At 42.7% G+C, this 14,613-nt stretch overlaps 2 protein-coding genes across 2 annotated transcripts in view; one reads left to right on the top strand and one right to left on the bottom strand.

The window, feature by feature from the left end:
- Positions 1 to 5,811, top strand: part of itpk1b (inositol-tetrakisphosphate 1-kinase b) — a 39,529-nt gene extending 33,718 nt beyond the window's left edge. Inside the window, exons 6-12 of the mRNA XM_020590867.1 lie at positions 426 to 524; positions 752 to 792; positions 1,211 to 1,376; positions 3,712 to 3,779; positions 3,866 to 4,028; positions 4,553 to 4,925; positions 5,101 to 5,811. Of these exons, the coding sequence (XP_020446523.1) occupies positions 426 to 524; positions 752 to 792; positions 1,211 to 1,376; positions 3,712 to 3,779; positions 3,866 to 4,028; positions 4,553 to 4,872 (857 nt within the window). The 3' untranslated portion in view covers positions 4,873 to 4,925; positions 5,101 to 5,811. The remainder of the gene's footprint in view (positions 1 to 425; positions 525 to 751; positions 793 to 1,210; positions 1,377 to 3,711; positions 3,780 to 3,865; positions 4,029 to 4,552; positions 4,926 to 5,100) is intronic.
- A 906-nt stretch (positions 5,812 to 6,717) lies between these two features.
- plk4 (polo-like kinase 4 (Drosophila)) lies at positions 6,718 to 14,373 on the bottom strand. Its single transcript, XM_020590866.1, has 15 exons — positions 14,167 to 14,373; positions 13,205 to 13,300; positions 12,767 to 12,862; positions 12,284 to 12,398; positions 11,200 to 12,169; positions 11,027 to 11,121; positions 10,407 to 10,732; positions 9,559 to 9,663; positions 9,302 to 9,404; positions 9,073 to 9,222; positions 8,749 to 8,977; positions 8,560 to 8,662; positions 8,324 to 8,461; positions 8,127 to 8,233; positions 6,718 to 7,809 (listed from the first exon to the last, which is right to left on the bottom strand). Exons 1-15 carry the CDS (start codon positions 14,194 to 14,196, stop codon positions 7,698 to 7,700), a joined length of 2,775 nt encoding a protein of 924 aa, XP_020446522.1. The 5' UTR covers positions 14,197 to 14,373; the 3' UTR covers positions 6,718 to 7,697.
- Between the last annotated feature and the right edge of the window lie 240 nt (positions 14,374 to 14,613).

Here is a 14,613-nt window from a genome sequence, read left to right on the forward strand (position 1 = left end):
GTGTAGTAGCTGTGGATGATAACACAATGGCCTCGAGCACCAAACAGACCTGTGCATGTTAGTTTGGCTAGTCACGACAACGTGCATCAACACAAATTACTATCCACTAAAGCTGTGACAGCTTTACAAAACTAGAAATAAATTGTTATACAGTCGATCCTACAACAGATTTTCAGCTTTTATGTTCATAAATGTAGCTGACTTTGGCAGGAAATCGTGTTAATCAACATTCAGTTGAACAAAACATGGAATTTAAAATACCAGCTAGCCAGTCGGTTACATGTAAAGGTACTCGACAGAATAATTAATAAAACAAATCATTAGTCTTTGTGTCATTCTGTTGGCTTCTAGAAGACCGCACCAGTGAGATCGTCTCTGTAACTCTACCAATCCCCTCTTTGTTCTGTTATTTCTGTTTTTGTTAGATGAGAGGATTTGCTCGCCTCCATTCATGGTCCTGAACACAGAGTGCAGCCCAGATGTGCTGGAGCAAATCAGGAGGCAAGGACTCTCATTCCCCTTCAGTAAGTATCTCCGTCTCAGTCACTGGCTACTGATTGTTTAGATCTGTTAACCACTGGATGTTCTATATGCTGTCACTGTAGCTACAATCCTATGCCCAGTTTTAAGAGAAGACCTTAATGGGGGATGCTTGTACCCTGCTGTCATTTCATTAGAGCTTTTCAGCATTTGTTTGTTTACCTTGACTAATTTCTCTGCTGGTTTATCCTCACCTATATTTCTTCCTCAGTTTGCAAAACACGGGTGGCTCATGGCACCAACTCCCACGAGGTAAGAGGCCACAGGGCTCTCAGGTTACTTTGTGTAAACAGTGACATTTGTCCATCCATCCGTTATCTGCTTATTCCTGAGCCCAGGCAGGCACAGGGAGAACATGCAAACTCCACACAGAACCCAGAACCTTCTTGCTGTGAGGCGATAGTGCAAACCACCGTTCCGCTGTAACCGCTAGTTAGAGTAACATTTGTCCTCTCACTCAATTGTCATTTAACACAAGTCCAAACAACACGGTCAGATAAAGTGCTGTACCTGTGTGTCATCTAAAATCAATAGCCCTGTCAGGCCGGTCTGATAGTCTTAATTCTTCCACACTCGACATCGAACTGAGTTAGGTTTTAACCAGACTTGTCTCAGACTGTTTTCAATGATAAATCTTTTGACGTTGAGCTGTTTCATTCACTGTCCACAGATGGCCATCATCTTCAGCGAAGAGGACCTGAAGAGCGTGAAGCCTCCGTGTGTTATCCAGAGCTTCATCAACCACAACGCAGTGCTCTACAAGGTGTTTGTGGTGGGAGACTCCTACACTGTGGTGGAGAGACCCTCATTGAAGAATTTCCCTGCTGGACCTGCAGGTGAAGAGACAGACAGGCAGAGAGAGAGAGAGAGAGAGAGAGAGACGGGTAAGGAAGTCCAAGGGCAGATAATAGCCACACTGGTCAGGCTGTACCAGTTGTATGGCGTCTCCAAATTACCCAATAAAAGACCTCATAAAATGGCTTTATAGTCCCTGTGATTGGACCTGTTCACCCTTTTAAGGGAAGCAGCAGAGAGAACTTGTTTTGTCCTGTTGGTATATGCTGTTGACAGTGAACAAGAGGAGCTGTGTCTTTCGCCATAAACATGTCGTAATCCTTACCTGGAGTGTGGCTTTGAATACAGGGTTGTCCCCTGATACAAATGGCTCCAGAATTTGCATCTGGTTCAGTAGAGGCCCTCATACAAACCAGTTTTACCATCAGCGTAGTATTCCGCTTTGTGTAACAGTGTGTCAAGTGTTTTCTGATAAGTGGCACTGCTTCAAAGCTCTGCCGGTGTCCCGCCACACACAAAGCAACACTTTACATCAGGTCCGTGTTCACATCACTGTGCTCTGTAGCCTGGGGCTATACACTTTATTTTATCTTGTGTGCTCAAAGTGCAGGTATGAAGATAAGGACAGTCGGGGGTCATCCAGCCTGGGAATGAAAGGCTCCATCTGTCTAGCACTTCATTACCACAGCACTTTGCAAGCCAAGGGGAATATTTATTTTTTACAGTGTTTACTTGTTCCCTCCCCTCCATCACCCCTCTTCCTTCCCTCTAACACTGTCTAATGTTAATCATTAGGGATAAAGAAAAAAGGGAGCAATACGTTTCACAGTCCATCCTGTCACATTTATCACTGCCTCAAAGAAAAGCCCCTTGCTGGAGGCAAACAAATGACATGTTTTTGGCTGAGGAAGTTTAAAGGTTAAAAGACTTAACATCAGGGTGGGTTTATTTCTTTATATCAGATGTGATAACCATTAAAGAAGTTAATTGAAGGTGTCCAAGTGACCTGTTGGGTTTTGCTGCCACCTAGTGACTGAGAGGAGAAATGTGTGTGTGTATATATAAATGACGAGTATTCAGAGCTCTTCACCTTTGTACACTTTGTGTTGCAGATGTATTTTTAAAATGAATGAAATTGCTATTTTTGCCCATCAGCCTACACTGGAACCCATAATGACAAAGTGAAAACATTGTTTTAGATATTTCAGCAAATGTACTAAATCTATTATTTATAAAAGTATTTAGAAGCCCCTCTGGCACAGCTGGATTTGGGAAGTTTATCGCATTCTTCCTGGGAGATGGGATGGAAAGCATCTGTGAACAGCCATCCTCAGATCAGATGTTCTGGGCTTTGACCGTTCCAGTCAAGGACAATCACAGACTTGTCCTGAAGCCGCTCAGGTTTTGTCACGGCTGTGTGCCTCAGATCACTGTCTCTGTTGAAAGGTGAACTGTCGTCTCAGTCTGGGGTCACTGCTCTGTGGAGCAGGTTTGCTTCAGTGATCTCTATTTGGTTGTATTCATCCTTCCCTCAATCCTGACCTGTCCCTGCTGCTGAGATGGCATGATGCTGCCACATCTCACCATAGGGATGATGTTGGCTAGTAACATGGTGCCTGGAACTCTGCCCAGAGTTAGGTTTTTTTGTCTCCTCAGACCAGAGGGTATTTTTCCTTATGCGCTCAAAGTCCATTAAATGCCTTTTACTCAAAGTGGCTTCTGTCAAACCTCTCTGCCATAAAGGTCTGACAGAGAGCTTCTGAGACGGTCATCCTTCCCACAGGTTTTCCGCCTCTTCTGGAGCTCCATTAAAGTGATTGTTAGATTCTGACCAAGGCCCTTCATGCCCAGTTACTCAGTTTGTCTGCATGTCTGACACTAGGGAAGGGTCCTGGTAGTTTTATACCCTTTCCCTGATCTCTGCTGCAAATATACAGAGAGCTCCTTGGCTTGGTTTTTGTACTAAGCTGCAGTGGAAATTGTGGGACCTTGTATACACTTACATTCTAAACTATGTCCATTCAATTCAATTTGCCACAGGTGGACTCCAATCAAGTTCGAGACACATCTCAAGGATAATTAAAGCAAACAGGATGCACCTGACCTCAGTTTGGAGTGCCACAGCAAAGGGTCTGAACATGTTTGTCAGTGAGAGATTTCAGTTTTTGATTTTTAATAAATTTGCAAAAATAACATTTTTCACATTGTCATTATGGGTTGTTGAGTGTAGCTTGATGGGCAGAATGGCAGTTTTATTTGAATTAAAATCAACAGCACAGTAAAAGGTGCAAACCATGAAGGGGTCTGAATACATCTGAACCACTCTTTATGTAAAGGGTCTGTCAAATTCATGTTATACCTCCGTTTCCTTTTTAGACAGGAAAGCCATTTTCTTCAATAGCCACAATGTTTCCAAACCAGAGTCGTCCTCAGACTTGACTTCGGTACGTCCACACCGTCACTGACTAAAATCCCATGTGTCTTTTTCAGTTTCGTTGTTAATATGCTTCAATATTTATGTTGATCTCAGAGAGAGAATGTCGAGGGAGTGTCTCAGCCACCCAATGAGGATGTCATCAGAGAGTTGTCCAAGTCCTTGCGGCAGGCGCTGAGTGTGTCCTTGTTTGGCATTGATGTCATCATCAACAACCAAACAGGCCAACATGCTGTCATTGACATCAATGCATTCCCTGGTAGGTGCTGCCTCTCCTCCACAGGGGTGGTTTATATTTGATTAAGTCAAGTGGAATATACGTTTCATTTTGACGTAGACTACTTACTCTGGTCACCTGGTTGTCACTCTTTCTGGTACCAGTGTCTAAAAACTGCTGTCGTCTCTTTCTGTGCATCAGTTCTGTTGAAATACGTGTTTATCCCCTGTCACCTGGCTAATCCTTAACTGAATGAGGCCAAAACATGATAGCCAGGTCTGTCAATGTGGCAACTTTGTATTAGAATTCTGCCATTAATCCCACTTTTCATTAAAATGAACCCAAAATATCTTTGCTGGGAGTATGCATAATCAAATTAATGTACATTATTCCAACTTCTGTTATAGTTTTTATCTTTAGATGTAGTGGATTAAGTCTCACTGCTTTCGCTCTCTTCACTTGAATGGAGTAGGTATATAAACTACCCGTGTAAACGGTTTTCTGTACATTCAGAAGAGAGATTCTAACATTTCTTTCTAAATAGGAAAGTCTTCCTATATTTCCAGGTTATGAGGGTGTCCCAGAGTTTTTCAGTGACCTCCTGAACCACATCAGCAGCGTGCTTCAGAGCCACAACCCTGACTTCACCCCTGCCAATGAGCAGCGCAGAAGCCCGCCAGCTAGCACTACGGTACCCAACGCCAGCCTGCCGTCCCCTGACTACTGCAGCATGCAGGGCAGAGACCCCAGTGGCAGCCCCTGGATTGTAGAGGGTGACGGCACCCTGAAGGGCCCGTGCCAGAGACTGGGGTGTAACTCAGCCATGTCCCCCAACTTCCAGCAGCACTGTGTCTCCACAATAGCTACCAAAGCTTCCTCCCAGTGACTGACTCTTGGCCCCCACTCTGTTTGATCCCTGAACAAAAGTGGACAACAATGGTGACAATAATAATTAATAATAATTATGATGTTAATGATGATAATATATCTAATCAAAAAACCTTTTCCTATGTAGTTATTGAAAATGATGGTGATTGGGTGTAAGCTTTTTTCTCTCTGCCTTTTTGTATTTTTCATTGACTGTGCCTGTGATGTGTGATCGTATTCTGGTCAGTACCACTGACTCCTCTGCACAGACTGAGTGGGGAGAAGCGGTGGCTGGGCATTTGAACACTACTCCACTGATCCCGGGCTGCTATGTGACTGTGGTCAACCGGCAGCAGACGACACGAGTCCAAACATGAGTAAGGAGATGATTTGTTAGTTTGAAAAACACATGTAAGCAGTTTACTTTTTAGAGTGCCATCAAATGGACTTCAAGCGTAGGAGAGACACCTGCTGAAAACATGATTTCTAATGGTTAAAAAGACTAAAAGTGAATCTGCATCATCATGTGACCAAGTTTTTAGATGATTGTTGTTGCACCGATAGGTCATTGCGTGTTTACTCTACATCAGATGCCTAAGGTTGGGTGTCCAACAAACCAAGGACCTCCTTGTTTGAGTCAGTGCATGAAGACAAGGAATCACATTCCTTTTTGTGTTCTGTGGATGTTTTCTAGAATTTTTTTTTTTCCTCCCCCCAAATTCCAGTGGGATCCTGTAAGGGTTCTTGCATTGCTTCATGGTTTTGAAGTCTCCTTAAACAGACTGTCTTAGTACTTTTATTTGTAATATGAGCAACCTACTCTCTTGAGGCAAACTTGACCCCCTTACACTGCTGTCACTTTTTACTGAATTGTTAATTAGAGACTCAATTATTCCACTAAATTAAGATAAAATGTGTTTGATTACCCAACTAAACTGGGTATTAGTTATTTAGTGACCATTGAATGGCAACAGGAATTTGTTAGTGGGATCCTGTAAGGATTCTTGCATTGCTTCATGGTTTTGAAGTCTCCTTAAACAGACTGTCTTAGTACTTTTATTTGTAATATGAGCAACCTACTCTCTTGAGGCAAACTTGACCCCCTTACACTGCTGTCACTTTTTACTGAATTGTTAATTAGAGACTCAATTATTCCACTAAATTAAGATAAAAGGTGTTTGATTACCCAACTAAACTGGGTATTAGTTATTTAGTGACCATTGAATGGCAACAGGAATTTGTTCTGCATTTTGTCTCAAGTGAGTTGCACTCTGGAAAGTCTAGCTGGTTCATCTGCTTCAAGCTTCGTACTCTGACCCGTCTCCCGTTCCAGCTGCTGTATTCGTGTCAGATGTTCCAGTCATTTGCAGGGGTAGTGGTGGGCAGAGATGCAGCTCTTGTTCCCAGTGTTCACTGTGAGATATTTTTTTTAACTCAAATTTTGTTAATATCCTTGTCTTGAAATTTACTAATAGCAACTTTATTTTATTGAGATTTTATGGGGCAAAATGTTTTATATGAATGAAGTGAAAGCACGTGAACAAACTGGCTATTTACTAGAGTAGTAATAAAATACTGGGTCTGGTTGTGTCAAAGGAACTGATGAGATTCTGGTTTATGCTGCTGTCTCCCTCTATCATCTACTGGGAGGGAACCTGCAGCGCATACAGATTATTGCATCCCCTGAGCCTGCTCTTTCTCAGTCTCTTGTCCCAGAGGGCTCCTCCTATTTGATTTGTTGTCTCTACCAGTATCCGAGGGAACTGACCGTCCTCTCGCTAATAGTGTCACTGCAGCCGTCTCACCAGCATCTCTCTGGGACAAAAGATAATGGGCATTCTGGAAAATCACTAGACACATCACAACACTGTTCATTTTTTTATTTTAATTGACCACAGTTTATCAAGAAGCAAGAATAAATTCAGAAAGTCAAAGTATTGCAGCAGGCTCAGAGGAAACTGGCTGGTCTCAGAATATGATCACCAAGGGGTGAAATTGAGGGCATCTCCCTGTTTAAGCTGGAAAGGTCCGTGTACACCACTATACTGTCCTATCTCTTCGTTCCTTATTGTGCTTCTAAATGACAAATAAATGGTTAATCCTACCCTTGGTTCTGTCTGTAACACAGGCCATGTCGTCATGCTCCAAGCCTCCACCTGAGTGTTTACTCCTTGGGTGTCTTGTACAATAAGTGTATATATGATTAGGCTTAACATCCATACAGTATGTTTATCAGTTCTGTAATTGAGAGGAATCCACAATTTTGTGACTTTTTCTTAATTAAATGGCCAAACCAACAGGGCAAATTAAACATGTGAAACCTGAACCAGCTGCATTTTATTAAGCTCGGCTTTAATTAACAGTTTGTGGCTGCACGTTATTTTGTCCCGTGTTATTTCTTTGGCTATAGTGGGAGGTAGCATCCTATCAAACACAGTCAAATTAAAACAAGTTTCAATTATATGAAATTTTATATTTCTTTGTACAAACATTACTTCAGGATTAAATCGAGTGCAAAGAGAAGACTGCAAAACAAAGTGCGACAATTGTCCACTTAGCCTCCTGCTGTTTATTGCTTCAGTGTTAGTCACATCATAGAATTGAAGATGGTAAAAAACTTTTTCAAGTAGGCCAATTGAGACTTTACAAAATGGTTTCTTATTAAAATAAAAATATATCTTTCATAATCTTAGTTTTATGTACATGTAAAAAAAACAAAACATATTTACAAGAACACCAGACAAGACGGTATACAGACTAATGCTACTTTCGGTTCTAGGTCAGGTTTATGTGACACTGGGATGTTTGTTTGTTGTTTTTTTTTTTTTTTACCACCACAAAGTGTTAATGAGGTTGTAGATGACGAGTAGTTGGATTGGCCAACAGTTCAAGAATGGTGGAGAGACAGTGGAGCTTCTCTTTGACGAGCTCTGGCAATTTCTCGTTCTCCTTATACCTGTGAAGACAGAATGATTTATTAGTTACTGTGCCTTGCAGGAGGATTTTGGTTTGTGTGAAGTGCATGTTTCTTATTGGTTGTTTTTGCAAATGTAGATAGTGGGGCTAATTTTTAAAATTATAAACACTGCTGTAGCTCTCCTAAATATTACAGTTTAAGAAAGGCTCTCTATAAAGCTATATCATCAGCTGTTCCACAACTGCTGTTATTTAGCGATTGAGAATACAGATAAAAGACCAGTTGTGAGCTGCTTTCATCTTTAATAACAAAGCTGATAAGCACATAAACCCATAAAGATAGAACATGTTTTGTACCTGGTGATCTTCCCCTCTGGAGATGTGTAGGTGATGCAGGAAACTCCAGCCTGAACCACTAACTGAGATCCATCGTTGAATTGGACCCACACCTCTCCACTTGTCAGCTACAGCAAAGCAAAAAAAAAAAAAAAACCTCAAAAAAAAAATCCAAAAATAAAACCTTTGCTGATAGTGTAATTTATTTTATCAGCTACCTGGGATGCCCATCCAACATTGGGCACAAATATTGATTTCACCACTTTTCCTGCACTTTGTACCAGGTCCTGTCGCACTGGGGAGCTTTTCTTACCCAGGCTGGCGGTGGTGAAATCAGACCCATCGTAGGAGATCATCTGGAAATAAATGTTAGAAAAATCAAAGGCAAGGCTCATCATACTTTAGCTGTTAAAGCCTCTAAGTCATCTGGTCATACATCCTGCAAGACACTAACCGAAGGAGTGATTTGTGGAGGGTGAGGAGGTGAAGCGGTATCAGGAGGCAGTGGGTGGGAGGGCAGCGACAGCAAACACAGGGAGTCTGGGTTGGCAGGTCTCCTAGGAAGAATAACATACAGAAAGCAAACATGAGCCACACAAGATGAGGAGAGATAAACGGGGAATAGAACAGGTAATTCTCTCACCTGCCAATAGTTATGGGGAAAAAGGGGATGTTCTTGGTGCTGCGCTGCTCTTCTGCTGTGATGGCGGCCTCTAGTGACAGACACACGCTGTGACCCTCGTTAGACAGCTCCACGTACATCCTGCTCTCTTGGCTCAGGCCGTTCAGCCCCACCTCCCCCTTCACTGTGTATGACTTTCCACTCTTCTCCACCACGCGAACCAGCTCTGATGTCTTGTGGGTCTTTGCTCCTACACACGGACAAAAATACGAAGGATCATACATAAACTCATTCATAAGCTTCTCTGGCAGTGGGATTACATTTCTATGTACACATGTGACTCACCATCATAAAAGCAAACCTCAAGGTCTGCATTGGGAGAGTTCTCCATCAACATGACCTTTGCATACTTTGTGTAAAGAGTCACTTTTGGAGTCTTGGATTTCACGAGCTGCACGAACTTGGAAGCATACTGGTATTTCTTCCAGTATTTTTCTGTGACAAAAATTTATTAATTAGCATACATTTTCTAATATTACCACAGCTGGTGCAAATTAGGTGTGATGATTAATACCTGGAAGATCCTCGTAGCTGCAAATAAGAATATCTTCTGGAGGAGCAGGAGGGCAGTCCAACACAGGAAAACCCTTTCCACCATTAGGTTGGTATATTGTCACCTAGAACAGATGAAAAGTTACAATTATATTAAATATTAAAGTTCAGACTTTATCATAAGTTTCATATCATGTTGTTGTACTAACCCATAGCAGTCGTATAAAGAAAAGTTAGGAGTGTTACAGCATGATATTCAGTCCAATATAGTGAGCTCACCATTGAGCCGTCACAGGAAATCCGAAGGACTTCTTTGACCCTCTCTTGCCCACTGTGGCATTTTAATAACTCCATACACACCTCGCCAGTGTCCAGGATGCTCACCTGTAGGAAATACAAGTAAAATAAAACAATGTGTTAAGATTTTACACATTGTCTGATAAATCAAGTGAATGTCTCACTGCTATCTTATTCCTCTCCATGACACTCTGCTGCCTACAGTGCTTCTTGGTTTTTAAGCTATTCTAAATGTGTTTTCAAAGTCTGGTCTGTAAATTATCCTCCACCTGCCACCTAGTGAAGGTTATAAAAGTCATCTTTGAAACCACATACATTCATATCAAACACAGCCACAGACGTCCTCTCGTCTGCTAAAACTAAAAGACTCAAATTTGGTTCAGAGGTGGCGTTCTTCCTTCTGGATGTGTTAGCATCTAAAGCTAATGGGTTTGTTTTGGTAACATTAATGACCTAGCATGGTCCTGATTTGACTTTATCAAATTAATTTGACTTTAATTTCAGAGTAATTCAAGCTTTGTGTAACATTATTGCTTTGTGGCACATTAGCCGTAACCAGAGTGTTCTACCGGACTGCCAAATTTACTTGTTAGTTAGCTAACACTAGCTTCAGCCTGGAGGCTGTATTTTGTGCAGTCTGTTGCAACCAGGCATCCATAGTTTATGTTGTCGCTAGGAAACAGGACGTGATGGGATGGGCGAGGTGGCTTATGATGTCAGTTTGAGTCTCCCTAGACCCTCTAGCAGCTGAAAAGACTTTAGGTAGAGCAGCTTGAACACGTTGCTCATATAGTGAACAGAAAACAAAAACTAGGGGCAAATTATCTTACGACAGCATTTTTGGTCTTCTGTCTGATAGGCTTCACTCTGGATGCGCACAGCGGAGGGACTATGTCTCTCAGCATTTTCCTCTCCTTATCTATGCTGGGTTTGGCTGAAGGGAGCTTTAACTCTGTGCTGTGAAGGGGCTGGAACTCTGCTCCAGGTACATTCTCCCTGTATGAGCAGGGGCTGGAGGAACGCTGGTGGTGCAGGTGATGCTGGTTGTGGTGAGGGTTTGCATCTCGGCCCACAGGCTTGTCTGTCCAGGAATTGTGAATCCCTAAAGGTCCTCTGCTGCTGTGCGCGCTGCTGTCTGTGTGTCTCTGCCCAGAACCTAATCAAGAAAAGAACATATTTTTAAATCAGATGTTATAAGGAGATGGCTTAAATTTAGTTTAAAAAGATTCACTCATCAATTTTTATACCCCTTCAGCTACAAAGGTGCATCTGGGCTAGTCTAATAAATTAACAGGCATTTGTTACATCCAAGTGTCCCCAACCAAGCCACTGAACTCACTGAAAGTTAGTCTGAATAAGAAAATTAGCTAAGTGAAATTATTAAAGTAATACAGCTGAAATCTAGGACATATGCACAGATAATCAAAAATCAAAAAATGTACAATTTTACCCTCATTATTAAGCCAATTTGTAACTCCCTCCAGGTCTTGAAATTGCAATTGGTTTGGTGGATGTGCTGTCTGTGTGGATAATGAATACCCAGAACTGAAAAAGAGTAAAGTGAAATCTGTTAGTGCCAGGTTAAACATGACACACTATTGGATGAAGGGAGAGACTACTTACTTTGCCAACTGTTTGACAGGGGGAGATGGAAGCCTCGCGTGCTCTGAAAATGGGTGTTGAGAGGTAGACATGGGGAAGGCTGGTGTTCCTACTCCAGTCAAAGCCTCCTCTGAGTGGCATCTCCCCAGGTCAGTGTGATTCAACCCCTGGCCTGATGCTGTAGAGCTAGAGCGATCAGAAGAGTGTGCCCTCCTCAGATAGCGAGAATGAGGCTGCCCGCTCTCCCCACCATGAAAAGCCCTGCTCCGACCCTCTCTGTGAAATCTGTCAGGCTGCTGCTGCCACTGCTCTCGGTCCTCAAAACATGCACTGTTGTGTTGGCGTGGAAGACTAGGAATAGGTGCCATGCGGTTAGGCAGGGCAGAGCCTATCATGTGTCTGGTCCTTCTTTGGAGGCGGCTGCTGCTGCTGGCTGAGGTGGAGGAAGTGCATTCTGTGGAGATGGTAGCGATGCCGCTGTCCATAGATCCTTCATCCCCCAGCTCCTTTATCCTGCCCAGCAAGTTCTGGGTCATGAAGGGGTGGTCCAGCACAACAGAGAGACTGGGCCGGTGGGCGGGGTCCTTCTGCAGCAACTGATGGATCAGGTCCTGAGCCTCTAGAGAAATATGACTGGGCATTTCATATTTCCCGAGAACCACTTTAGACAAGGTGTGCTTGACTGTGTCTGTGTCAAACGGGGGGTGACCCATCAGGAAGGCATAGAACATACACCCCAGCGACCAGACATCTGATTCCAGGCCATGAGCACTGCGGGTGGCCACCTCTGGGGAGATGTAATTGGGTGTCCCACACATGGTGAAGTGCTTTTCATTTGGGAGTCTGAGCTGAGTGGCCAGGCCAAAGTCTGCTATCTTGATATTCATGTTGCTGGTCAGCAAAAGGTTTGACAAGGTCAGGTCTCGATGCAAGATGCCATGAGTATGTAAATACAGCATTCCTTTCACTATCTGATGCATGAACTGTCTTGCTGTGGAACAAAAACAACAAGAAATTTAAAAGAGAAGCAGCTTACAAATCTGATAAACCATTTACTGCTACATAATTAACATTTGATTTTCAAAGTAAAACGGTTTTGCCTGACCTTCGTCCTCAGAGAAAGACATCTTCCGCTCTTTAAGGTACCGACTCATCTCTCCATTGTGGCACATCTCCAACACTAAGTACACATAGTTGCTGTCCTCAAAGTAGTTGTACAGCTTTAAAAAGACAACATATAAAAACAATATTTATTTATCATGACACAATGTGGTCCAGAACAACTGTACCAGTGTGACTACCCACAGTTCACACCAGTATCTACGTAACAAAAGAGCCCAATCTCCTGCTTGAGCTTCAAAGCCATACTGATAACCAACCCTAAAATTAAGTGAAGTGGAAAAAAGAGTGATGATAACACAGAATAAAGTGATTACATAAGGTAGGATTAGGTTCTGTTTCCATTATATTGTACATACAGTGTATTTCACAACAGCCATTAATGTCACACAGAAAACTAAAGAACTTCTATGAATGTCACCACAGACTTTAGGTAGTGTATGTATTTTCTGCATCCAGCCAGCATTACCTCAAGTACTGAAGGATGTTTCAATCGGCAGTGAATCTCCACCTCGTTCGTCACACGCTGGACCATACCAGCTTTGTGCATTGCTTTTTTGTCAATCTGCACACAGGCAGAACAGAGATAATTATACACCTGCCACTCACAGGATCAGCATACAACACTGTACAGTACTGCCGTATGGTGTTTTGGTCTGATGGCAAATAGTCAATCTGTCGTCCCCACGTTGAACTATTCAGACCTCAACTGTAGGGAACTGAGGGACCACAAGAAGCCCATGGGAGGGAAGTGGGGTTTAATAACCTCATCACTGCAGTTACAATTCAACTGTCAGTCGTTGGCAACAGCTTGTGTGTCGTTTAATTTTCTAGACTGCAGGTAAAGCATGCTATAATTACCTCTCATCACCAACAAAGACATAAATGGTGGGTGAGGGACTCTTACCATTTTAATAGCAACCTCCAGACCCGTCTTCACTGATTTTGCCCGGTAAACACACGCAAAGGAGCCTTTACCAAGAAGAGTGAGGACCTTAAAGTCCTATAAGAGGAAAAAAGAAATTAAGAGTTAACAAACATTTGCAGAGAAATATGACCATGACTTAAGGTTAAAACAATATTTTGATCCTAAGCAGGCAGGATCTGTAATAGTATGATACCTCGATCGTGACTTCCTGAGTATTAAAGAAAATATTCTCTTCATCTCTGCTGGCTGGGGTGACATCAGAAAGGTTTTGGAAAAAATATCGCATAACTTGATCAAACATCGTCCCTCCAGCCTGCGACATGATGGACATGCAGTAAAACTGACAACCCTGCTTCTAAGGATTTCACACTGCCAGTAAGGTGAAATCCTCCCACAATAAACGTTATCTAACTGCCAAACAAGCCACCAACACCTGACGCCGTCATATGGCCAACCAAAACCTTTAATTATCCCGGCTCTCTGCCCGCTAACCACTTGTAGCCGTTTCCTAAGCAGCATGTTAGGTTACCAAAGTGATGCACTGCGAAGAAACAACACTGTCCCGAGAGAGGAAGGGAATAGTTAACCTACACACCAAGGGATCGAAGCTGCACGATAACACTATGTAACGTTGCAACTACCACGACTACTAATAAGAGCATAATATTTTAGGTAGCTAAAAAGCCGAAGTGACACATGTTACACGTGAAACAAAGAGATGGCTAGTTAACTTGTGTTTATCAGTAACGTGTTGTAAACTAACCTGGCTAAACTATATATATCTTGTAAATTCCCCCTTTAAGCCCCTAAACGTTATTATGCTGCGACAAACACCATTCAACTAATAGATAACCCGCTACTTTATCGTCGCTGCCTACTTGAAGCCTTAAATGTTGCCAAGTTAGCTAGCATATGGGCGTTAGCCTGGCAAAAGGACTCACCTCAATTTTATCGCCGATCGAAACACTCATCGCGTCAGGTTTTCGCCTTGCTTATGCATGCACGTTTGTAACATTAGTCCTCGATCGGCAGAGTGCATCGATAATCCCTACAGGAGCTGTCAGAGGGTAAATAAATGTTGTTCTTCTGTTCCCCTCCAAAACCTTGCAATTTCTTCCATTTTGAAAATATCCGCCCGTTAGTCCCGTGCCTACGTTGCGTGCTACGTCACACAAAAACAACCTATTTGCCACGCCCCCTCCACAGGTCCTACAGATGGCCTCGTAGTAGACTAAAAATATCCACAAAAGTGTGCATAAAGAAAGAGTTGTGTACGTTTCATCTTGCTTTAGTGGGCCTACGCGTTTAAGTTTGTATTTGTAAAGCTCTGCCCTCTGACTACACTCATTCTAAGGAGACCTGGGAGTAAGGTTAGTCAGAAAGTAGTG

This window comes from Monopterus albus, unplaced genomic scaffold (genome assembly GCF_001952655.1).
Source record: "Monopterus albus unplaced genomic scaffold, M_albus_1.0 scaffold13.1, whole genome shotgun sequence".
Classification (NCBI taxonomy): Eukaryota; Metazoa; Chordata; class Actinopteri; order Synbranchiformes; family Synbranchidae; genus Monopterus; species Monopterus albus.

Excerpts from the sequence above, each read along its gene's own strand:
- plk4 (XM_020590866.1), bottom strand. The coding sequence starts at position 14,196 with ATGAGTGTTTCGATCGGCGATAAAATTGAG. Across the intron at positions 12,399-12,766 it reads AACATCCTTCAGTACTTGAG|CTGTACAACTACTTTGAGGA; the intron begins GTAATGCTGGCT and ends GTCTTTTTAAAG. Across the intron at positions 10,733-11,026 it reads AAATTGGCTTAATAATGAGG|GTTCTGGGCAGAGACACACA; the intron begins GTAAAATTGTAC and ends TTTCTTGATTAG.